This window comes from Ascaphus truei, chromosome 19 (assembly GCF_040206685.1).
Source record: "Ascaphus truei isolate aAscTru1 chromosome 19, aAscTru1.hap1, whole genome shotgun sequence".
NCBI lineage: Eukaryota > Metazoa > Chordata > Amphibia > Anura > Ascaphidae > Ascaphus > Ascaphus truei.
In genome coordinates this window covers 22,331,853-22,358,400 of record NC_134501.1, presented here as the reverse complement: position 1 = coordinate 22,358,400, position 26,548 = coordinate 22,331,853, and the positions used below count along the sequence as shown (strand labels likewise).

Here is a 26,548-nt window from a genome sequence, read left to right as displayed (position 1 = left end):
GGGGGTACCCCAGGGCTCTGTCCTGGGACCTCTTCTCTTTTCTCTGTACACACTCTCTCTAGGTGACCTAATAACATCTTTTGGGTTTAAATATCACCTCTATGCTGACGACACACAAATATACTTTTCAACACCTGACCTTACACCTGCTATACAGACCAAAGTTTCTGAATGTCTCTCTGCTATATCATCCTGGATGGCCCTCCGTCGCCTTAAACTCAACATGGCTAAAACAGAGCTCCTCATACTTCCTCCCAAACCTGGCCCTACTACCTCCTTCCACATTACTGTTGGAACTACGATCATCCACCCAGTAGCCCAAGCACGCTGCCTAGGGGTCACACTCTACTCCTCTCTCACATTCGCCCCTCACATTCAAAACATTTCTAAAACTTGTCGCTTTTTCCTCCGCAATATAACAAAGATACGCCCTTTCCTCTGTTGCTCAGAATAAAGGGTGGAATGTCCTCGGGCGCGTCACTCTGCTTGCGGCTCCACGGCGTGTATTATATGCAAGGCAAAGGAGAGAGAGAAGGGCCACAGTGAAAAAAGACAGCTCAAAGTTTTGCACACTTTTTCAACAGGGTGGAGGGAAGGGGGGGGGGGGGGTTTGGAGGGGTGAGAGATGAAGACAAGGGATGGCTGTTATTAATTCAAACTTGTTGACTGGGGACACACTCACATTAAAAACTCTCAAAACTTGAATTGATGTCTCCTCCTCTTCTTGTACTTGGTGTCTTCAACAGATGTCTTCTCTTCTATGTGCAGGTGAATGGATTGAGGCCGAGGAAATGCCTCCTAAAATCTTCCTTAGTAAAAAATAAAAGGGAAAAAATAGTGCAGAATCCTGCAATAGAAGAGAATCCTTCTGGATTTTCACACTCCAATCCCTGGCACCTCCGGAAGTCTTGTTTGAAGAAGCCACTGCAGATCCATATGACGCCCTCATGGAGATGTGTGTGATTCAGGATTCAACGGTTGCCTCAACCATGGATGATACTGTGTGCCTTCCTGCAGCGAGCACTTGCTGCCAAATCAGTTTTGACTTCTCAGTAGTAATTGAGTGACTGTCCCAGTCTTCCGAAATCCACAGGAGATGAGTAAAGATCCCAAGGAGGTCCAGGCAGGAGCAGCATACAATGGTAGGACATGCAGGAACCGGAGGTGCCAGGGATTGGAGTGTGAAAATCCAGAAGGATTCTCTTCTATTGCAGGATTCTGCACTATTTTTTCCCTTTTATTTTTTACTAAGGAAGATTTTAGGAGGCATTTCCACGGCCTCAATCCATTCACCTGCACATAGAAGAGAAGACATCTGTTGAAGACACCAAGTACAAGAAGAGGAGGAGACATCAATTCAAGTTTTGAGAGTTTTTAATGTGAGTGTGTCCCCAGTCAACAAGTTTGAATTAATAACAGCCATCCCTTGTCTTCATCTCTCACCCCTCCAAACCCCCCCCCCCTTCCCTCCACCCTGTTGAAAAAGTGTGCAAAACTTTGAGCTGTCTTTTTTCACTGTGGCCCTTCTCTCTCTCCTTTGCCTTGTATATAATACACGCCGTGGAGCCGCAAGCAGAGTGACGCGCCCGAGGACATTCCACCCTTTATTCTATTCAAATCCACACAGAGGTTGGTGAATAACCTCTGAAAGACTCAGGCAGCGAAATCACTCTGTGGAAAGGACTGGAACCACATATTGAACAGTAGGAAAAATTCTTTTTTTGGCGCAAACTTTCCCCCCTTTTTTCCTTCCTCTGTTGCTCGACTGCTAAAACTCTGACTCAGGCCCTCATTCTCTCCCGTCTTGATTACTGTAACCTCCTGCTGTCCGGCCTTCCTGCCTCTCACCTGTCTCCCCTACAATCTATCCTAAATGCTGCTGCCAGAATCACTCTACTCTTTCCTAGATCTGTCTCAGCATCTCCCCTCCTGAAATCCCTCTCCTGGCTTCCAATCAAATCCCGCATCTCACACTCCATTCTTCTCCTCACTTTTAAAGCTTTACACTCTTCTGCCCCTCCTTACATCTCAGCCCTAATTTCTCGCTATGCACCATCCCGACTCTTGCGTTCTGCTCAAGGATGTCTTCTTTCTACCCCCTTTGTATCTAAAGCCCTCTCCCGCCTTAAACCTTTCTCACTGACTGCCCCACACCTCTGGAATGCCCTTCCCCTCAGTACCCGACTAGCACCCTCTCTATCCACCTTTAAGACCCACCTTAAGACACACTTGCTTAAAGAAGCATATGAATAGCACTGTGGATATTCTGAACACATGATACATAAAGCTTGGCCCCCTGCAGACGCACTTACCAGAACTCCCTCCTACTGTCTCTGTACGTTCTCCCTACCTACCAATTAGATTGTAAGCTCCTCGGGGCAGGGACTCCTCTTCCTTAATGTTATGTTTGTCTAAAGCACTTATTCCCATGATCTGTTATTTATATTATCTGTTATTTATTTGATTACCACATGTATTACTACTGTGAAGCGCTATGTACATTAATGGCGCTATATAAATAAAGTCATACAATACAATACAATATTAGGGTGAGATGTAAGGAGGGGCAGAAGAGGGTATAGTGAGATATTAGGATGAGATGTAAGGAGGTTATAGTGAGATATTAGGATGAGATGTAAGGAGGGGCAGAGGGGTGTATAGTGATATATTAGGGTGAGATGTAAGGAGGTTATAGTGAGATATTAGGATGAGATGTAAGGAGGGGCAGAGGAGGGTATAGTGAGATATTAGGGTGAGATGTATGGAGGGGCAGAGGAATGTATTGTGAGATATTAGGGTGAGATGTAAGGAGGGACAGAGGAGGGTGTATAGTGAGATGTAAGGAGGGGCAGGTGTACAGTGAGATATTAGGGTGAGTTGTAAGGAGGGGCAGAGGAGTGTATTGTGAGATATTAGGGTGAGATGTAAGGAGGGACAGAGGAGGGTGTATAGTGAGATGTAAGGAGGGGCAGGTGTACAGTGAGATATTAGGGTGAGTTGTAAGGAGGGGCAGAGGAGTGTATTGTGAGATATTAGGGTGAGATGTAAGGAGGGACAGAGGGGTGTAAGTGAGATATTGGGTTGAGATGTAAGGAGGGGCAGAGGAGGGTATAGTGAGATATTAGGGTGAGATGTAAGGAGGGACAGAGGGGTGTAAGTGAGATATTGGGTTGAGATGTAAGGAGGGGCAGAGGAGGGTAGAGCCTTACAAGTGAGGAGGCCATGCAAGGTAACGCTAACTGCTAAAGTGCCTGAAACGGAAAGAGAAGACTCACCGACTGGATGTAATATGGATCTTGCAGAGAATCCATCGGCAAGTGGCGGCTGAATTTGGACATCGGGAGAGCAGTATTTCCATCGTCCAACATGAGAGCGCTGCAAAGAGACAGCAGAGTTACATCATCCAACATGAGAGCGCTGCAAAGAGACCGCAGAGTTACACCATCCAACATGAGAGCGCTGCAAAGAGACAGCAGAGTTACATCATCCAACATGAGAGCGCTGCAAAGAGACCGCAGAGTTACACCATCCAACATGAGAGCGCTGCAAAGAGACAGCAGAGTTACATCATCCAACATGAGAGCGCTGCAAAGAGACCGCAGAGTTACACCATCCAACATGAGAGCGCTGCAAAGAGACAGCAGAGTTACATCATCCAACATGAGAGCGCTGCAAAGAGACCGCAGAGTTACATCATCCAACATGAGAGCGCTGCAAAGAGACAGCAGAGTTACATCATCCAACATGAGAGCGCTGCAAAGAGACCGCAGAGTTACATCATCCAACATGAGAGCGCTCCAAAGAGACCGCAGAGTTACACCATCCAACATGAGAGCGCTGCAAAGAGACAGCAGAGTTACATCATCCAACATGAGAGCGCTGCAAAGAGACCGCAGAGTTACATCATCCAACATGAGAGCGCTGCAAAGAGACCGCAGAGTTACACCATCCAACATGAGAGCGCTGCAAAGAGACAGCAGAGTTACATCATCCACCATGAGAGCGCTGCAAAGAGACCGCAGAGTTACATCATCCAACATGAGAGCGCTGCAAAGAGACAGCAGAGTTACATCATCCAACATGAGAGCGCTGCAAAGAGACCGCAGAGTTACATCATCCAACATGAGAGCGCTCCAAAGAGACCGCAGAGTTACATCATCCAACATGAGAGCGCTGCAAAGAGACCGCAGAGTTACATCATCCAACATGAGAGCGCTGCAAAGAGACCGCAGAGTTACATCATCCAACATGAGAGCGCTGCAAAGAGACCGCAGAGTTACATCATCCAACATGAGAGCGCTGCAAAGAGACAGCAGAGTTACATCATCCAACATGAGAGCGCTGCAAAGAGACCGCAGAGTTACATCATCCAACATGAGAGCGCTGCAAAGAGACAGCAGAGTTACATCATCCAACATGAGAGCGCTGCAAAGAGACCGCAGAGTTACATCATCCAACATGAGAGCGCTGCAAAGAGACCGCAGAGTTACATCATCCAACATGAGAGCGCTGCAAAGAGACAGCAGAGTTACATCATCCAACATGAGAGCGCTGCCCCCTCTCTGTCCCTTTTGTGTATCTCCCTGCCCCCCCCCCCTCTCTTAGTTTGGGATATCTCCCTGCCCCCCCCTCTCTCTTAGTTTGGGGTATCACCCTGCCCCCCCTCTCTAAATGTGGGGTATCTCCCTGCCCCGTCTCAGTTTGGGATATCTCCCTGCCCCCCTCTCAGTTTGGGATATCTCCCTGCCCCCCCCTCTCAGTTTGGGGTATCTCCCTGCCCCCCTCTCTCAGTGTGGGGTATCTCCCTGCCCCCCTCTCTCTCAGTTTGGGGTATCTCCCTGCCCCCCCCCCCCCCTCTCTCTCAGTTTGGGGTATCTCCCTACCCCCTCTCTCTTAGTTTGGGGTATCTCCCTGCCCCCCTCTCTCAGTGTGGGGTATCTCCCTGCCCCCCCCTCTCTCTCAGTTTGGGGTATCTCCCTGCCCCCCCCCTCTCTCTTTCTTAGTTTGGGGTATCTCCCTGCCCCCCCTCTCTCTCAGTGTGGGGTATCTCTCTGCCCCCCCTCTCACTCTGTTTGGGGTATCTCCCTGCCCCCTCTCTCTCTCAGTTTGGGGTATCTCCCTTCCCTCCCTCTCTCAGTGTGAGGTATCTCCCTGCCCCCCTCTCTCAGCGTGGGGTATCTCCCCGCCCCCCCTCTCTCTCAGCGTGGGGTATCTCCCCGCCCCCCCTCTCTCTCAGCGTGGGGTATCTCCCCGCCCCCCCTCTCTCTCTCAGTTTGGGGTATCTCCCTGCCCCCCCTCTCTCTCTCTTAGTTTGGGGTATCTCCCTGCCCCCTCTCTCTCTCTTAGTTTGGGGTATCTCCCTGCCCCCCCTCTCTCTCTTAGTTTGGGGTATCTCCCTGCCCCCCCTCTCTCAGTGTGGGGTATCTCCCTGCCCCCCCTCTCTCAGTGTGGGGTATCTCCCTGCCCCCCCCTCTCTCAGTGTGGGGTATCTCCCTGCCCCCCCTCTCTCAGTGTGGGGTATCTCCCTGCCCCCCCTCTCTCAGTGTGGGGTATCTCCCTGCCCCCCTCTCTCTTAGTTTGGGGTATCTCCCTGCCCCCCTCTCTCTTAGTTTGGGGTATCTCCCTGCCCCTCTCTCTCTCAGTGTGGGGTATCTCCCTGCCCCCCCTCTCTCAGTGTGGGGTATCTCCCTGCCCCCCCCCCTCTCTCTCTCAGTGTGGGGTATCTCCCTGCCCCCCCCCTCTCTCTCTTAGTTTGGGGTATCACCCTGCCCCCCCTCTCTCTCTTAGTTTGGGGTATCTCCCTGCCCCCCGCCCTCTCTCTCTTAGTTTGGGGTATCTCCCTGCCCCCCCCTCTCTCTCTTAGTTTGGGGTATCTCCCTGCCCCCCCTCTCTCTCTTAGTTTGGGGTATCTCCCTGCCCCCCCTCTCTCTCTTAGTTTGGGGTATCTCCCTGCCCCCCCTCTCTCTCAGTTTGGGGTATCTCCCTGCCCCCCCCCCTCTCTCTCTTAGTTTGGGGTATCTCCCTGCCCCCCCTCTCTCTCTTAGTTTGGGGTATCTCCCTGCCCCCCCCCTCTCTCTTAGTTTGGGGTATCTCCCTGCCCCCTCTAACGCTTCAAATTCAGTTTTTTTGTCTCCTCAAGCGCCAAGGTTGCACGTGGGCGGGGACGTCAACATAAAGAGTACAAGAAGTAAAAGCGGCGAGCGCAGAGCACACAGCACGCTCAGCACCAGCAGGGACGCAGCCTTAGCTTGGGATATCTCCCTGCCCCCCTTCTCTCAGTTTGGAGTACATCCCTGCCCCCCCATTATCTTAGTTTGGGGTATCTCCCTGCCCCCCCTCCCTTAGTTTGGGTTATCTCCCTGCCCCCCCCCCCCCATCACTCTCAGTTTGGGGTATCTCCCTGCCCCCCCCCCCCCCCATCACTCTCAGTTTGGGGTATCTCCCTGCCCCCCCCTCTTAGTTTGGGGTATCTCCCTGCCCTTACCCCAAACTAAGAGTGATGGGGGGGGTATCTCCCTGCCTCCCTCTCTCAGTTTGGGGTATCTCCCTGCCTCCCTCTCTCAGTTTGGGGTATCTCCCTGCCCCCCTTTCTCTTAGTTTGCGGTATCTCCCTGCCCCCCCCCCTCTCTTAGTTTGGGGTATCTCCCTGCCCCCCCCCCCTCTCCTAGTTTGGGGTATCTCCCTGCCTCCCTATCTCAGTTTGGGGTATCTCCCTGCCTCCCTCTCTCAGTTTGGGGTATCTCCCTGCCCCTCTCTCTTAGTTTGGGGTATCTCCCAGCCCCCTCTCTTAGTTTGGGGTATCTCCCTGCCCCCTCTCTCTTAGTTTGGGGTATCTCCCTGCCCCCTCTCTCTTAGTTTGGGGTATCTCCCTGCCCCCTCTCTCTCAGTTTGGGGTATCTCCCTGCCCCCTTCTCTCAGTGTGGGGTATCTCCTTGCCCCCTCTCTCAGTTTGGGGTATCTCCCTGCCTCGCTCTCTCTTAGTTTGGGGTATCTCGCTGCCTCGCTCTCTCTTAGTTTGGGGTATCTCCCTGCCTCGCTCTCTCTTAGTTTGGGGTATCTCCCTGCCCCCTCTCTTAGTTTGGGGTATCTCCCTTCCCCCCTCTCCTAGTTTGGGGTATCTCCCTGCCTCCCTCTCTCAGTTTGGGGTATCTCCCTGCCTTGCTCTCTCTTAGTTTGGGGTATCTCCCTGCCCTCTCTCTCTCTTAGTTTGGGGTATCTCCCTGCCCCCTCTCTGTTAGTTTGGGGTATCTCCCTGCCCCCTCTCTCTTAGTTTGGGGTATCTCCCTGCCCCCTCTCTCTTAGTTTGGGGTATCTCCCTGCCCCCTCTCTCTTAGTTTGGGGTATCTCCCTGACCCCTCTCCCTCAGTTTGGGGTATCTCCCTGCTTCCTCTCTCTCAGTTTGGGGTATCTCCCTGCTTCCTCTCTCTCAGTTTGGGGTATCTCCCTGCCTCCCTCTCTCAGTTTGGGGTATCTCCTTGCCCCCTTCTCTCAGTTTGGGGTATCTCCATGCCACCTCTCTCCTAGTTTGGGGTATTTCCCTGTCGCCTCTCTCCTAGTTTGGGGTATCTCCCTGCCCCCTTCTCTTAGTTTGGGGTATCTCCCTGCCCCCTTCTCTTAGTTTGGGGTATCTCCCTGTCTCCCTCTCTCAGTTTGGGGTATCTCCCTGCCTTGCTCTCTCTTAGTTTGGGGTATCTCCCTGCCCTATCTCTCTTAGTTTGGGGTATCTCCCTGCCCCCTCTCTCTTAGTTTGGGGTATCTCCCTGCCCCCTCCTAGTTTGGGGTATTTCCCTGTCGCCTCTCTCAGTTTGGGGTATCTCCCTGCCCCCTCTCTCTTTGTTTGGGGTATCTCCCTGCCCACTCTCTCCTAGTTTGGGGTATCTCCCTGCCCCCCTCTCTCTCTTAGTTTGGGGTATCTCCCTGCCCCCTCTCTCTCAGTTTGGGGTATCTCCCTGCCCCCTCTCCTGGTTTGGGGTATTTCCCTGTCGCCTCTCAGTTTAGGGTATCTCCCTGCCCCCTTCTCTTAGTTTGGGGTATCTCCCTGTCTCCTTCTCTCAGTTTGGGGTATCTCCCTGCCCCCCCTCTCTCAGTTTGGGGTATTTCCCTGTCGCCTCCCTCTCTCAGTTTGGGGTATCTCCCTGCCCCCTCTCTCTTAGTTTGGGGTATCTCCCTGCCCCCTCTCCTGGTTTGGGGTATTTCCCTGTCGCCTCTCTCAGTTTGTTGTATCTCCCTGCCCCCTCTCTCTCAGTTTGGGGTATCTCCCTGTCGCCTCTCTCAGTTTGGGGTATCTCCCTGTCGCCTCTCTCAGTTTGGGGTATCTCCCTGTCGCCTCTCTCAGTTTGGGGTATCTCCCTGCCCCCTCTCTCCTAGTTTGGGGTATTTCCCTGTCGCCTCTCTCAGTTTGGGGTATCTCCCTGCCCCCTCTCTCTTAGTTTGGGGTATCTCCCTGCCCCCTCTCTCTTAGTTTGGGGTATCTCCCCGCCCCCTCTCTCTCAGTTTGGGGTATTTCCCTGCCCCCTCTCTCTCAGTTTGGGGGATCTCCCTGTCACCTCTCTCAGTTTGGGGTATCTCCCTGCCCCCTCTCCTGGTTTGGGGTAACTTCCTCCCCTCACAATAAGGCAGTGAGCTGAGAGGGCAGTTTGTCTCCAGCTCTGAAAGCCACCGGTCAGCAGATCTGACTCAGCAGGTCCATTCAGCGCGGTCACCACGGTGACCGGGTCAGGTGACCGGCGTGCTGGCCGCGCTGAGCTTGTGGTTTTGGGGCTTTGTGTTCGGGGGTCGCCCCAGGCACTCACCTCTTTCTCTTTATTCCAGCGCAGCTGGGGCCGGACTGCAACTGTCCGAACAGAAACTGGATTAACTGTCAGAGAGAAGCACAAGTCATATGCCAATCACCGACCCTTCCCCCATCCTTATCCCTAACTATACGTGCTGCATTATACAGCAGTGCTGAGTCTCTGCAAACTTCCCAACACCTGAGGTGCCCTCAGCTTGCAGAATGTATATTATTGGGGCTCTTTGTCCTTAACCCGCAAGTAACAACAAGGAAACCCCACAACCCGTGTGTCTCATGTACAACCCGAGTATGTGTGTCTGTGTGTGTCTCATGTACAACCCGAGTATGTGTGTCTGTGTGTGTCTCATGTACAACCCGAGTATGTGTGTCTGTGTGTGTCTCATGTACAACCCGAGTGTGTATGTGTCTGTGTGTGTCTCATTTACAACCCGAGCGTGTGTGTCATGTACAACCCGAGTGTGTGTGTGTCTCATGTACAACCGGAGTGTGTGTCTCATGTACAACCGGAGTGTGTGTGTCATGTACAACTGGAGCGTGTGTCTCATGTACAACCCGAGCGTGTGTCTCATGTACAACCCGAGCGTGTGTCTCATGTACAACCCGAGCGTGTGTCTCATGTACAACCCGAGCGTGTGTCTCGTGTACAACCCGAGCGTGTGTCTCATGTACAACCCGAGCGTGTGTCTCATGTACAACCCGAGCGTGTGTCTCATGTACAACCCGAGCGTCTGTGTCTCATGTACAACCCGAGCGTGTGTGTCTCATGTACAACCCGAGTGTGTGTCTCATGTACAACCCGAGTGTGTGTGTCTCATGTACAACCCGAGTGTGTGTGTCTCATGTACAACCCGTGTGTGTGTGTCTCATGTACAACCCGAGTGTGTGTGTCTTATGTACAACCCGAGTGTGTGTGTCTCATGTACAACCCGAGTGTGTGTCTCATGTACAACCCGAGCGTTTCTCATGTACAACCCAAGCGTGTCTCATGTACAACCCGAGCGTGTGTGTGTCTCATGTACAACCCGAGCGTGTGTGTGTCTCATGTACAACCTGAGTGTGTGTGTCTCATGTACAACCTGAGTGTGTGTGTCTCATGTACAACCTGGGTGTGTGTGTCTCATGTACAACCCGAGTGTGTCTCATGTACAACCCGAGTGTGTCTCATGTACAACCCGAGTGTGTCTCATGTACAACCCGAGCATTTCTCATGTACAACCCAAGCGTGTCTCATGTACAACCCGAGCGTGTGTGTCTCATGTACAACCTGTGTGTGTGTCTCATGTACAACCTGAGTGTATGTGTCTCATGTACAACCTGAGTGTGTGTGTCTCATATACAACCCGAGTGTGTGTCTCATGTACAACCCGAGCGTGTGTGTCTCATGTACAACCCGAGTGTGTGCGTGTGTCTCACGTACAACCTGAGTGTGTGTCTCATGTACAACCCGAGTGTGTGTGTGTGTCACATGTACAACCCGAGTGTGTGCGTGTGTGTCTCATGTACAACCTGAGAGTGTGTGTCTCATGTACAACCCGAGTTTGTGTGTCTCATGTACAACCCGAGTTTGTGTGTGTCTCATGTACAACCCGAGTTTGTGTGTCTCTCACTCTAAAGTCACAAACAATACTCACTGTAGCTTCACACATACAGCACTCACTCTGTATCCTCACAGACAGCACTCTCAGTAAACTCACACACAGACAGCACTCACACTGTAACCTCAGACAAAGCCAGCACTCACGCTGTAACATCACACACAGACAGCACTCACTCTGTAACCTCACACAGAGACAATACTCACTATATAACCTCACACACAGACAGCACTCACACAAACCTTACACACACACACAGTTTTCCCTCTGTAAAGGGAAGGTTTTTGTTAGTCTTATTCAATAGGAGTATTATATTTTATCACAATGAAACACAATCATTATAGACTGAAACTCTTTACAAGACAGCCAGAGACAGGATAAAGTAGGAATCCCTCCTTGTCTGAAGAGCTGACAATCTAAGGAGTGTGGCATTAAAAGATGTGCAGAATGATCAGCCAAGCTCTATGTCACGAGACTGTGATCCAGTTCACGTTTTATAACTTGCAATGCCCCAGCCCTGCGATCCTACAGAGACTCACAGAGACACCAGGCTCGGTGACAGGGTTTCATTATATGGGAGGACGGGGGTTAATCTTTGCACATCAGTAATCTGGCGCCAAGGAAGATATTCCGAGAGGCGCGACGGAACCAGAACTGGGGTCTCACTGATGTGATCTCTGCGACACTGACCTTGTTGATTATCTTCTGCTGCTGGGAGTAGTTCTGCCTGAGGGACACAACCTCACGCCACAAGACCTCATTCTGTCTGCGAGTGGAAGCAGAACACAAGGGGTTAAAACAACAAAAATCACAGATATTAAAACCAGTTTTCTTTTTATTTTAAGTAGAAAAATAAGGCAGTGCACTGCCCAAAGTAACAGAAGGAGGCTCACGGTTTTATTTTACATTTTTATTAGCCTTTCTAACCTCCGTGCAGATCATATTATATTCTACAGACAGGGATATTATAAAAGGATTAACTCTACTCTAATCATTTGGTCTCTCGGCTTCGCACGCGGTTACCAGTGATGTCACAAGGCCGGCGCCCCGAATGAGCTGCTTCAATTTCAGCTCTGACAAAAACTTTTAGGAATAAAATAAATATACTGAAAAGCACAAAATCACTGAAAAATCGGAAAAGCCACATCAAAAGTATGTATGGGATTTATTTGTACACCCTGCAGTGTGGCCATAATCCTAATTATTCTGTATGATGGGTTAAGTAAGGCTTTAGCAGTCATTATATTCTGCCCCTGTCTTCCTTTACACTGACTGTTGTCTTTTATAAAAAAGAAAGAACAAGACCAAGGTGTCCTCTATCATCTCTACTACTCACTGTTTCATGTCCTGCATCTGACACTCTGTATTCTCCTGCTGTCCCCGCAGGATCTGCACCTCATACAGGAGCCGGCTCACGTCCTCGTGACGAAGCTTCGTCTCCTCGTTTTTCACAACTGACACCTGCAGACAGTCACAAGGCATATATCAGTCTGAAAGTGATATGTATTCTATTTGCTGACTCGTCACCATATATTTCTCTATTTTTTATTTGATCAAATTTATCAATCTTAATAACCTCTTCACTGCCAAAGGGAGCTGCGCTGCTCTGAACAGTACAGATACACACCGCTCTGCACAGTACAGATACACACAGCTCTGCACAGTACAGATACACACAGCTCTGCTCTGTAAAGATACACACCGCTCTGCACAGTAAAGATACACACCGCTCTGCACAGTACAGATACACACCACTCTGCATATCGCACATATACACTGCTCTGCATATACAAACACACACACACAGTTGTGTGAAAAAGAAAGTACACCCTCTTTGAATTCTATGGTTTTACATATCAGGACATAATAATAATCATCTGTTCCTTAGCAGGTCTTAAAATTAGGTAAATACAACCTCAGATAAACAACAACACATGACATATTACACTGTGTCATGATTTATTTAACAAAAATAAAGACAAAATAGAGATACTATGTGTGAAAAACTAAGTACACCCTTACTGCTTCCATAGGAATTAAGATGCTAAGTAGCAGACAGGTGCTGCTAATCAAATGCCCTTGATTAATTGATCATCAGCAAGTGTGACCACCTCTATAAAAGCCGAAGTTTTAGCAGTTTGCTGGTCTGGAGCATTCAGGTGTGTGTTAACACAATACCAAGGAGGAAAGACTTAGAGAAGCAAGTGTTGCTGCCCATCAATCTGGGAAGGGTTATAAGGCCTTTTCCAAACAATTTAAAGTCCATCATTCTACAGTGAGAAAGATTATTCAAAAGTGGAAAACATTCAAGGCAGTTGCCAATCTTCCCAGGAGTGGACGTCCAAGCAAATTCACCCCAAGGTCAGACCGTGCAATGCTCAGAGAAATTGCAAAAAACCCAAGAGTTACATCTCAGACTCTACAGGCCTCAGTTAGCATGTTAAATGTTAAAGTTCATGACAGTACAATTAGAAAAAGACTGAACAAGTATGGTTTGTTTGGAAGGGTTGCCAGGAGAAAGCATCTTCTCTCTAATAAGAACATGGCAGCACGGCTTAGGTTTGCAAAGTTGCATCTGAACAAACCACAAGACTTCTGGAATAATGTCCTTTGGACAGACGAGACCAAAGTGGAGATGTTTGGCCATAATGCACAGCGCCACGTTTGGTGAAAACCAAACACAGCACATACACCTCATACCAACTGTCAAGCACGGTGGTGGAGGGGTGATGATTTGGGCTTGTTATGCAGCCACAGGACCTGGGAACCTTGTCGTCATTGAGTCGACCATGAACTCCTCTGTATACCAAAGTATTCTAGAGTCAAATGTGAGGCCATCTGTCCGACAGCTAAACTTGGCCGAAATTGGGTCATGCAACAGGACAATGATCCCAAGCACACCAGCAAATCTACAACAGAATGGCTGAAAAAGAAAAGAATCAAGGTGTTGCAATGGCCCAGTCAAAGTCCAGACCTCAACCCGATTGAAATGCTGTGGCAGGACCTTAAGAGAGCTGTGCATAAACAAATGTCCACAAACCTCAATGAACTGAAGCAACATTGTAAAGAAGAGTGGGCCAAAATTCCTCCACAACGATGGGAGAGACTGATAAAGTCATACTGAAAACGATTACTTCAAGTTATTGCTGCTAAAGGTGGTTCTACAAGCTATTGAATCATAAGATGTACTTAGTTTTTCACACATGGCTTCTCCATTTTGGTTTTATTTTTGTTAAATAAATCATGACACGGGGTAATATGTCGTGTTGTTGTTCATCTGAGGTTGTATTTACCTAATTTTAAGACCTGCTAAGGAACAGATGATTGTTATTATGTCCTGATATGTAAAACCATAGAATTCAAAGAGGTGTGTGTGTGTGTGTGTGTGTGTGTGTGTGTGTGTGTGTGTGTGTGTGTGTGTGTGTGTGTGTGTGTGTGTGTCCCCGATGAAGCAGTGAAGGGAATAAGACATTAGAGGACAGATCCCAAGTCGTCCCATCCTTCCCCACACAGACCCTGGCCTCAGGAGGTTGGTATCTCACCTTCCTCTTGATGTGTTCCAGGAGATGTTCGTGTCCCTGCAGAAAGTACAGGTGCTGAAACTCGGTGTCATCTCGCTCCGGCTTCACCAGGCCGCCCTGCTCAATATTCACCACCTTCCTGAAGCCATCTGCAACACGAGAGCGACGGGCTGAGGTCACAGGGCACTCGGGGGACGTTCCTCACACCGGCAACTCACTCAGGGGACGTTCCTCACACCGGCAACTCACTCAGGGGACGTTCCTCACATCTGCAACTCACTCAGGGGACGTTCCTCACACCGGCAACTCACTCAGGGGACGTTCTTCACACCGGCAACTCACTCAGGGGACGTTCCTCACATCTGCAACTCAATCAGGGGACGTTCCTCACACCTGCAACTCACACAGGGGACGTTACTCACACCTGCAACTCACTCAGGGGACGTTCCTCACACCTGCAACTCACTCAGGGGACGTTCCTCACACCTGCAACTCACTCAGGGGACGTTCCTCACACCTGCAACTCACTCAGGGGATGTTCCTCACACCGGCAACTCACTCAGGGGACGTTCCTCACACCTGCAACTCACTCAGGGGACGTTCCTCACACCTGCAACTCACACAGGGGACGTTACTCACACCTGCAACTCACTCGGGACGTTCCTCACACCTGCAACTCACTCAGGGGACGTTCCTCACACCTGCAACTCACTCAGGGGACGTTCCTCACATCTGCAACTCACTCAGGGGACGTTCCTCACACCGGCAACTCACTCAGGGGACGTTCCTCACATCTGCAACTCAATCAGGGGACGTTCCTCACACCTGCAACTCACACAGGGGACGTTACTCACACCTGCAACTCACTCAGGGGACGTTCCTCACACCTGCAACTCACTCAGGGGACGTTCCTCACACCTGCAACTCACTCAGGGGACGTTCCTCACACCTGCAACTCACTCAGGGGATGTTCCTCACACCGGCAACTCACTCAGGGGACGTTCCTCACACCTGCAACTCACTCAGGGGACATTCCTCACACCTGCAACTCACACAGGGGACGTTACTCACACCTGCAACTCACTCAGGGGACGTTCCTCACACCTGCAACTCACTCAGAGGACGTTCCTCACACCTGCAACTCACTCAGGGGACGTTCCTCACACCTGCAACTCACTCAGGGGATGTTCCTCACACCGGCAACTCACTCAGGGGATGTTCCTCACACCTGCAACTCACTCAGGGGACATTCCTCACACCTGCAACTCACTCAGGGGACGTTCCTCACACCTGCAACTCACTCAGGGGATGTTCCTCACACCGGCAACTCACTCAGGGGACGTTCCTCACACCTGCAACTCACTCAGGGGACGTTCCTCACACCTGCAACTCACTCGGGGGATGTTCCTCACACCGGCAACTCACTCAGGGGACGTTCCTCACACCGGCAACTCACTCAGGGGACGTTCCTCACACCGGCAACTCCCTAAGGGGACATTCCTCACACCTGCAACTCACTCATGGGACGTTCCTCACACCTGCAACTCACTCAGGGGACGTTCCTCACACCTGCAACTCACTCAGGGGACGTTCCTCACACCTGTCCCTCACACAGGGGACGTTCCTCACACCTGTTACTCACACAGGGGATGTTACTCACACCTGTTACTCACACAGGGCATGTTACTCACACCTATCACTCACACAGGGGACGTTCCTCACACCTGTTACTCACACAGGGGATGTTACTCACACCTGTCACCCACACGGGGATGTTCCTCCACACAGGGAACGTTACTCACACCTGTCACTCACACAGGGGACGTTCCTCACACCTGTCACTCACACAGGGGACGTTCCTCACACCTGTTACTCACACAGGGGATGTTACTCACACCTGTCACCCACACGGGGATGTTCCTCCACACAGGGAACGTTACTCACACCTGTTACTCCCACAGGGGATGTTACTCACACCTGTTACTCACAGGGGGATGTTCCTCACACCAGTCACTCACACAGGGATATTCCTCACACAGGACATTCCTCACACCTGTGTTTTACACAGGGACGTTACTCACACCTATCACTCATACGGGACATTCGTCTCACCTGTCACTCACACGGGGGACATTCCTCACACCTGTCACTCACACAGGGGACGTTCCTCACACCTGTCACTCACACGGGGGACGTTCCTCACACCTGTCACTATCACAGGGATGTTCCTCCACACAGGGAACGTTACTCACACCTGTCACTCACATGGGACATTCCTCCCACCTGTCACTCACACAGGGGATGTTCCTCACACCTGTCACTCACACGGGGGATGTTCCTCACACCTCTCACTCACACATGGGACGTCACTCACATAGGACATTCCTCACACATGACACACATGGGTACTTTCTCACACATGTCACTCACACAGGAAAGATTCACACACCTGTCCCTCACACAGGGACGTTACACACACCTGTCACTATCACTGGGAACCTTCCTCACACCTGTCACTCACACAGGGGACATTACTCACACAGGAGACATTCCTCACACCTGCCACTCAAATCGAGACATTCCTCACATCGGTCTCTCACACTTGGTACATTCCTCACATCTGCCACTTACTGCATAGCACCATTAACTGCCCCAGGTGTGCACTCCATAAGGTCACTAACTGTCCCAACTGTGCACTGAATAGGGTCACTCACTGTCCCAGGTGTGCACTGAACAGGGTCACTCACTGTCCCAGGTGGGCACTGAATAGGGTCATTCTCTGTCCCAGGTGGGCACTCCATATGGTCACTCACTGTCCCAGATGTTCACTCCATAGGGTCACTCACTGTCCCAGGTGGGCACTGAATAGGGTCACTCACTGTCCCAGGTGGGCACTGAACAGGGTCACTCACTGTCCCAGGTGTGCACTGAATAGGGTCACTCACTGTCCCAGGTGTGCACTGAACAGGGTCCCTCACTGTCCCAGGTGTGCACTGAATAGGGTCCCTCACTGTCCCAGGTGGGCACTGAACAGGGTCACTCACTGTCCCAGGTGGGCACTAACTATGTATCAGAAATATTGTAATATATTTATCAAACATTTTAAATAAAAAGGAAATGGACAGGAAGCCGCTGGTTGAGGGAAAATGTTCGGGGAGATAAGTGAGCCCTGTGCTGATCTCTGATCCATTCTGCGAGAGGCGAGCAGGTCTATCTCTTTGCTTACACCAAACCATATGGATGGGTTTTAGATGGAAACTGTATTAACAGATGCTTTTCTCTCTCATTTTTCCTCTTCTGTTCCTCTGATGCACTAAAATGTCTAAGAATACATAGTACTATTGTCACAGTGACCATTCTCTGCTTCTATACAAGTACTGTATATACCTTTGCCATAATGCACAATCATACTCCGTATTATACTTATTGGCATCATTAAACCTATTTTTAAACTTCACAGCGCTTGATATTATAATATATAATGAGTCTCCTTATGATATATAATATATATTCATCAGTATTAGGTGATACCTTTTTTATTTGGACTAACAATTGATGTCATAGGACAAGCTTTCGAGAGTTTTCCTCTCTTCCTCAGGTCAGCAATACTGATATATGAAGGTTTCTATGACTTAGACAGGGATTGGGAAGGGAAATATATATATATATATATGCAAATACAACTGTATGCTCATCTGCATGTCTTAGGCAGGTCTGCAACCCCGCCTTTCCCCATCATCACCCAGCATACAGCACTTCCACTGCAGCAAGGGATTCTGGGAAATGACATGCAAATGAGAACACACAGTGTCACTTTTTGCCTCAATAACCATTTTTAACATGGTTCCCTATAGGCTTAAGCTTGCTGCATGGTCACAGCTTTGAGCACAGCCAGGGTTAAGGTGCATACCCAGAAAACCACCCTATATATATATACAGTGGTTGACAAATCACCAAAAAATCTACTCGCCACACAAAAAAATCTACTCGCCACCTAGTACCAAACGTGTGCTGCTTGGGCCAATATTTACTCGCCCGGGGGTTAAATCCACTCGCCCGGGGCGAGCAAACGTATAGGTTTGTCGAACACTGTATATATACACATAATTGTATCAATGGTAAAGCCTAATTACAGCCCCTGTTGGAGCGCTGCCTGTAATGTTTCTGACGTCATCGGCGAACGAGAATTTAGGAAGGAACTTTTCTCAGACACTATCAGGAGCCCCTGAGGAAGCTGCATTCGCAGCGAAATGCGTTGGGTGCCAATAGATGAATGGACAGGACTGTAAGGAGTGTCAGAGCTGAAAAAGGCTGGGGGCGCCAACACGAGTTCCAGCAGCCGGGGTTCAGTTTGGGCGCTTTCTGAGCGCCCGACCTACCTGATAGTCACATATGTTTGGGTGGGAGATTTTCAGACTTACACATGTTCAGCTGCCTCACAAAGCTGGCCATGTTGTTGTGCTTGAAGTACTTGGGCAGAACCTCCTTGGCAAACCTGCCCTGGTCAAACACGTGGAAACTGGTTCCATTCTAGAAGAAAGACAGAGAAAGGGAGCGAGAGAGAGGGAAGGAGAGAGAGCAAGAGAGGGGGGTGGGAGAGAATGAGAGAGAGAAGGAGAGAGAATGAAGGAGAGAGCGAGAGAGGGGGGTAAGGTGAGAGCGAGAGGGAATGAAATGGGGAGCAACAGAGAGAATATTAGAGAGGAGGAAGTGAGACAGAGATAAAAAGTGGGGGAGCAAGAGAGAGGGAGAGAGGGGGGCAGGAGAGAGAGGAAGATTATTATTAGGACATTTGAGAAAATTGGGTTACAAAAAAAAAATCTTCCTTGTGTATCGGGCTTTGACCAGGACACACTTAGTAATATCACACTATAGTAAGAATAACTAAATACCCATTCACTAACCACTAAACTATCCAGGAAACTATTACAGCATCACAGTCAGTTGTGATTGGAGTAATGACCCGTGAGTGTGATGTCAGACAGCCCACTTCCTGTGCAGCCAGGCGCATTGTAATGATGTCATTATGAAGTAGAGCTGCTAGGGAAGTGGATGCATATAATTCAGTGGTTCCCAACCTTTCTAGGCCTCGCTGCTGTGGATGCAAAGCATTGTGGGAAGCGACTTTGGAAGCTCTTGCTGGGACAGCGTTACCCCCCACACTAAGGTGCAGTTTGGGGCCTTACTAAGTGCGCAGTCCCCACACATCCTCAGTACCCCGCTATAGTGCCTGGATCCCCCATTATATTCGGCGGACCCCTTGTTGGGAATCACTGATGCAAAACAATATGTGCTCCCCCAACACCCGATCTCCCACTGCAAAGACTGAGACTTATCTCACAGAAACTAACCGCCCTTAATAAGTCTGCAAAGTAGTCCAAGTCTCTCTTTGTGTGAGGCTAACCCCCCTCTCCCTCTGTATAAGGATAACCCCCTCTCACTGTCTCTCTCTGTGTAAGGATAACCCCCTCTCACTCTCTCTCTCTCTGTTTAAGGATAACCCCCCTCTCTCTTTGTAGAAGGATAACCCCCCTCTCCCTCTCTTTCTGTATAAGGATAACCCCCCTCTCCCTCTCTGTGTAAGGATATCCCCACCTCTCTCTGTATAAGGATAACCCCCCTCTCCCTCTCTGTGTAAGGATATCCCCACCTCTCTCTGTATAAGGATAACCCCCCTCTCCCTCTCTGTGTAAGGATATCCCCACCTCTCTCTGTATAAGGATAACCCCCCTCTCCCTCTCTGTGTAAGGATATCCCCACCTCTCTCTGTAGAAGGATAACCCCCCTCTCCCTCTCTGTGTAAGGATATCCCCACCTCTCTCTGTAGAAGGATAACCCCCCTCTCACACTCTCTCTTGGTGTAAGGATAACCCCCCCTCTCTCTTTGTAGAAGGATAACCCCGCTCTCCCCCTCTCTCTGTATAAGGATAACCTCTCTCTCTGCGTAAGGATAACCTCTCTCTCTCTCTCTCCATCTGTGTAAGGATAACCTCTCTCTCTCTCTCCATCTGCGTAAGGATAACCTCTCTCTCTCTCTCTGTGTAAGGATAACCTCTCTCTCTCTCTCTCTCTCTGTGTAAGGATAACCTCTCCCTCTTTCTATATAAGGATAACCTCTCCCTCTCTCTGTATAAGGCTGAGTCCATAGAGACTTCAGCGGTGCGGAGGCTGAGGGAAAGCGGGTGCTTTCCCTGGCCTTAGACTGCGCGCCGTCCGGGGGCGTGTCGGGGGGGTGGGGGGGCGGCTGTGATGTCACGGAGCTGGTTCACCCTCATTGGGCGAGCCGCTCACGTGACCGACCCTGCGCTCCGGCGAGCTCAGAAAACAAAAGATTTCTTAAGACACACGCTTCCGTAAGCGTGCGCGAGCCCCTGCTAAAGCCGCTCTCATTGCGGCTGCAGGGGCTCACTGCCGATCAGCAGCGCGCCTCAGCACGGGTCAGCACCTAAGCGCTGACCATGCCCGAGACCTAAGGATAACCCCTCTCCCTCTATGTAAGAATAACCTCTCCCTCTGCGTAAGGATAACCTCCCTCCCTCTCCCTCTCTGTAACGATAACCCCTCTCCCTCTGCGTAAGGATAACCCCCACCTCTCCCTCTCTCTGTGTAAGGATAACCCCTCTCCCTCCATGTAAGAATAACCTCTCCCTCTCCCTCTGCGTAAGGATAACCCCCCCTCTCCCTCTCTCTGTGTAAGGATAACCCCTCTCCCTCTGCGTAAGGATAACCCCCCTCTCCCTCCCTCTATGTAACAATAACCTCTCCCTCTCTCTCTGCATAAAGATAACCTCCCTCCCTCTCTATAAGGATAACCTCTCCCTCTCTGTAAGGATAACCCCTCTCCGTAAGGATAACCCCCCTCTCCCTCTCTGCGTAAGGATAACCTCCCCTCTCCCTCTCTGCGTAAGGATAACCCCCCCTCTCCCTCTCTGCGTAAGGATAACCCCCCCCCTCTCCCTCTCTGCGTAAGGATAACCCCCCCTCTCCCTCTCTGCGTAAGGATAACCCCCCCCCCTCTCCCTCTCTGCGTAAGGATAACCCCCCCTCTCCCTCTCTGCGTAAGGATAACCCCCCCTCTCCCTCTCTGCGTAAGGATAACCCCTCCCTCTCTCTCTCTTTGTGAGACGCCTCATAATAAATTGGGTGCGGTTTCCCCGATTTCCCAGCCTAAAGTTATGAGACCAATAATTAAAAATGGCAGTGTTATATGGCCGAGCGTCTTCACATTGTCCTGGCTAATGTCACTGTGGCACATTAGCAGTGACAAATCCCGCATCTCACACTCAATTCTCCTCCTCACTTTTAAAGCTTTACACTCTTCTGCCCCTCCTTACATCTCAGCCCTAATTTCTCGCTATGCACCATCCTGACTCTTGCGTTCTGCTCAAGGATGTCTTCTCTCTACCCCCTTTGTATCTAAAGCCCTCTCCCACCTTAAACCGTTCTCACTGACTGCCCCGCACCTCTGGAATCCCCTTCCCCTCAATACCCGACTAGCACCCTCTCTATCCACCTTTAAGACACACCTATGAAAGAAGCATATGAGTAGCACCGTGGCTAATACTATAGTATACACGATACATAAAGCTTGGCTCCCTGCAGACGCACTTACCAGAATTCCCTCCTACTGTCTCTGTACGTTCTTCCTACCTACCAATTAGATTGTAAGCTCTTTGGAGCAGGGACTCCTTTTCCTAAATGTTACTTTTACGTCTGAAGCACTTATTCCCTTTGTGTTATTTGGTATTTATATGATTGTCACGTGTATTACTGCTGTGACGCGCTATGTACATTAAAGGCGCTATATAAATAAAGACATACATACATACATACACACATACATACATACATATACTAGACCGCACTGGTTCATCAGACTGTCAGCTTCCAGTGATACAAAGTATCTCAGTAACATGAACCAGTTTAATGGCAGAACCGGCACCTGGGAGCAAAGCACAGACCGGGAGCCGGGGAGCAAAGCACAGACCGGGAGCCGGGGAGCAAAGCACAGACCGGGAGCAAAGCACAGACCGGGAGCCGGGGAGCAAAGCACAAACCGGGAGCCGGGAGCAAAGCACAGACCAGGAGCCGGGGAGCAAAGCACAAACCGGGAGCCGGGAGCAAAGCACAGACCAGGAGCCGGGGAGCAAAGCACAGACCGGGAGCAAAGCACACACCGGGAGCCGGGAGCAGAGCACACACCGGGAGCCGGGAGCAAAGCACACACCGGGAGCCGGGAGCCGGGGAGCAAAGCACAGACCGGGAGCCGGGGAGCAAAGCACAGACCGGGAGCCGGGAGCAAAGCACAGACCGGGAGCAAAGCACACACCGGGAGCCGGGAGCAAAGCACACACCGGGAGCCAGGAGCAAAGCACAGACCGGGAGCCGGGGAGCAAAGCACAGACCGGGAGCCGGGGAGCAAAGCACACACCGGGAGCAAAGCACACACCGGGGAGCAAAGCACACACCGGGGAGCAAAGCACACACCGGGGAGCAAAGCACACACCGGGGAGCAAAGCACACACCGGGGAGCAAAGCACACACCGGGGAGCAAAGCACACACCGGGGAGCAAAGCACACACCGGGGAGCAAAGCACACACCGGGGAGCAAAGCACACACCGGGAGCAAAGCACACACCGGGGAGCAAAGCACACACCGGGGAGCAAAGCACACACCGGGGAGCAAAGCACACACCGGGGAGCAAAGCACACACCGGGGAGCAAAGCACACACCGGGGAGCAAAGCACACACCGGGGAGCAAAGCACACACCGGGGAGCAAAGCACAGACCGAGAGCAAAGCACACACCGGGAGCAAAGCACACACCGGGGAGCAAAGCACACACCGGGGAGCAAAGCACAGACCGAGAGCAAAGCACACACCGGGAGCAAAGCACACACCGGGGAGCAAAGCACACACCGGGAGCAAAGCACACACCGGGAGCAAAGCACACACCGGGGAGCAAAGCACACACCGGGGAGCAAAGCACACACCGGGGAGCAAAGCACACACCGGGGAGCAAAGCACACACCGGGGAGCAAAGCACACACCGGGGAGCAAAGCACACACCGGGGAGCAAAGCACACACCGGGGAGCAAAGCACACACCGGGAGCAAAGCACACACCGGGGAGCAAAGCACACACCGGGGAGCAAAGCACACACCGGGGAGCAAAGCACACACCGGGGAGCAAAGCACACACCGGGGAGCAAAGCACACACCGGGGAGCAAAGCACACACCGGGGAGCAAAGCACACACCGGGGAGCAAAGCACAGACCGAGAGCAAAGCACACACCGGGAGCAAAGCACACACCGGGGAGCAAAGCACACACCGGGGAGCAAAGCACAGACCGAGAGCAAAGCACACACCGGGAGCAAAGCACACACCGGGGAGCAAAGCACACACCGGGAGCAAAGCACACACCGGGGAGCAAAGCACACACCGGGAGCAAAGCACACACCGGGGAGCAAAGCACACACCGGGGAGCAAAGCACACACCGGGAGCAAAGCACACACCGGGGAGCAAAGCACACACCGGGAGCCGGGGAGCAAAGCACATACCGGGGAGCAAAGCACACACCGGGAGCCGGGGAGCAAAGCACACACCGGGAGCCGGGAACCGGGGAGCAAAGCACAGACCGGGAGCCGGGAGTCTGGCAGTGACAGAGTGGGACACGGTTACTAGGCGGCATCAGACATTCGGCCGGACATTTATCTGTGTCCCGCCTGCTTTACTTCTCTCTCGGCCGAGCCACAGACTCTGTAACTAACCTCCCCCCAGAGCTAAATAACCCTGCACGCTCTCACCCCGATACTCACCCCAACCAGGGGCAGAAATGACTATTCTTCCATTATCGTTTATTTCCTGAGATTTTCGGGGCGATCCCACTTTTTAGCTTTTTGATTGTTCCTGTTCATAATTTTACTATTATTTAAAATAAGGAACAAGTAATAAAGAAACTAAAGCAGATCCCTGACAGCGAAAGCTTTTTAGTTGTAGATGGGGTAACAGGGTTGTGCTCCAAGCTTGTGCTCCGGGTAACGGGGTCGTGCTCCAGGGTAACGCTCCGGGGTAACGGGGGTCGTGCGACCGGGGTAACGGGGGTCGTGCGACCGGGGTAACGGGGGTCGTGCGACCGGGGTAACGGGGGTAACGCTCCGTGGTAACGGGGTCATGCTCTGGGGTGAAGGGGTTGTGCTCTGTGCGCATCGATCTCCCGTTACCTTTCCCCGTATACAATTTATCACCTGCTCATTGATCACAGGTGATATATATTGATTAGAGGTGTATAACGAGTTGCTGTGTGGTGAGCAGGTAATTACCTGTCCGACTTAAATCATTTCTAATTAATAACCCTCATAAACATTTGATAATTTGTCTCAGATGAAATAATAAGCTCCGTAGGCTAAGAGGGGCAGTTAGTTGGCATGGGGCATAGTGATGGAGCAGAGACGGGGGTTATATTGACAAGTAGTTATTTGGTGAGGGATTTAGTGAGGGGGCAGTTATTTTCTATGTAGAGGGGCAATCATTTCATATGAAGAGGGAGTAGTTATGGGGCAAAATGAAGGTGGTGGTTATGGGGTATAATGAAGGGGTAGTTATGGAGTATCGTGAAAGGGAAGTTATGGGGTATAATTAAGGGGGTAGTTATAGGGTATTGTGGGGGGCTAGTTATGGAGTATAGTGAGGGGCTTGTTATGGGGTATGATGAGGGGGTAGTTATGGGGTATAGTGAGGGGGTAGTTATGGGGTATAGTGAGGGGTTAGTTTTTGGTAGTTATGGGGTATAGTGAGGGGGTAGTTATAGGATAAAGTAAGGAGGTACTTATGGGGTATAGTGAGGGGGTAGCTATGGGAATTAGTGAGGGGGTAGTTATGGGGTATAGTAAGGGGGTAGTTATGGGATATAGTGAGGGGGTAGTTATGGGATATACAGTAGTGAGGGGGTAGTTATGGGGTATAGTGAGGGGGTAGTTATGGGGTATAGTGAGGGGGTAGTTATGGGGTATAGTGAGGGGGTAGTTATGGGGTATAATGAGGGGGTAGTTATGCGGTATAGTGAGGGGGTAGTTATGGGGTATAGTGAGGGGATAGTTATGGGGTATAGTGAGGGGGTAATTATGGGGTACAGTGAGGGGGTAGTTATGGGGTATAGTGAGGGGGTAAGTATGGGGGTATAATGAGGGGGTAGTTATTTGAATTAGTGAGGGGGTAGTTATGGGATATAGTGAGGGGGTAGTTATTTGAATTAGTGAGAGGGTAGTTATGGGATATAGTGAGGGGGTAGTTATGGGGTATAGTGAGGGGGTAGTTATGGGGTATAGTGAGGGGGTTAGTTGTGGGATATAGTTGAGGGGGATAGTTTAAAGGGTATAGTGAGGGGGTAATTATTTGAATTTGTGAGGGGGGTAGTTATGGGATATAGTGAGGGGGTAGTTATGGGATAACCCCCTCACTGCCCCCCCTTGTGCTCGCCTTCACTGCCCCCCCCTTGTGCTAACCGTGCTCCTCCTCACTGTCCCCCCCCTGTGCTCACCCTCACTGCTCCCCCGTGCTCCCCCCTCACTGCTCACCGCACTCCCCTGTGCTCCCCCTCACTGCTCACCGCACTCCCCCCTCACTGCTCACCGCACTGCCCCCCCGTGCTCACCCACACTGTCCCCCCCATGTGCTCCCCCTCACTGCTCACCACACTCCCCCCCCGTGCTCCCCCTCACTGCTCACCACACCTCCCACCCGTGCTCCCACTCACTGCTCACCGCACTCCCCCTCACTGCTCACCGCACTCCCCCTCACTGCTCCCCCTGTGCTCCCCCTTCACTGCTCACCGCACTCCCCCCGTGCTCCCCCTCACTGCTCACCGCACTCCCCCAGCAGATGAGATGGTTGGTTTCAGGGTCTTCCACCAGAGTCCACAGCTTGGTGAGGAAGGCTGGCACGTTGCTGCAGTAACCATCCATTGCCAGTGCGCTGGCAGACTCCTGCATGGTGACGGGCGCCTTGCTACTCACACTCCATGCCTGTGAGGTGGTGTAGTGAGGGGGGAGCTGAGTGTGTGAGACGGACAGAGATCATGTACTGAGGTCACAGTGTCACAATGACAGCGGCTGCAGCTGATTCACATCACCAGGTTCTCACTCCTAAAAACTCAGCACTAAAGTGCTGGTACCGACCCCCCCCCCCCCCCCCCGCACAGAACAATACACATAATGGGGAGGACTGAGTGATCCAGTCACAATGCTCTGAATAAACATGCAGAATCATGCAAAGGGAGCTCACACCGACCACACACTCACACATCCCTCACACACACCAACCACTCACACTCATCCCTGACATGCACCAACCACTCACTCACACTCATCCCTCACACACACCAACCACTCACTCATCCACACACCAACCACTCACTCACACTAATCCCTCACACCAACCATTCACCATTCACACTAACCACTCACTCATCCATCACACATACCAACTACTCACTGAAACTCATCCCTCACACCAACCATTCACCATTCACACTAACCACTCACTCATCCATCACACATACCAACTACTCACTCAAACTCATCCCTCACATCAACCATTCATCACTCACTCCAACCATTCATCATTCACACTAACCAC

The 26,548-nt window shown here is 51.2% G+C and overlaps 1 protein-coding gene across 1 annotated transcript in view; it reads right to left on the bottom strand.

Moving 5' to 3' along the window:
• Positions 1–26,060, bottom strand: part of HSF4 (heat shock transcription factor 4) — a 46,565-nt gene extending 20,505 nt beyond the window's left edge. The window contains exons 1-7 of the mRNA XM_075576897.1: positions 25,777–26,060; positions 18,332–18,440; positions 13,932–14,059; positions 11,726–11,850; positions 11,080–11,155; positions 8,793–8,857; positions 3,276–3,375 (exon numbers count right to left, since the gene is read on the bottom strand). Coding sequence (XP_075433012.1) covers positions 3,276–3,375; positions 8,793–8,857; positions 11,080–11,155; positions 11,726–11,850; positions 13,932–14,059; positions 18,332–18,440; positions 25,777–25,902 — 729 coding nt within the window. The 5' untranslated portion in view covers positions 25,903–26,060. The remainder of the gene's footprint in view (positions 1–3,275; positions 3,376–8,792; positions 8,858–11,079; positions 11,156–11,725; positions 11,851–13,931; positions 14,060–18,331; positions 18,441–25,776) is intronic.
• Between the last annotated feature and the right edge of the window lie 488 nt (positions 26,061–26,548).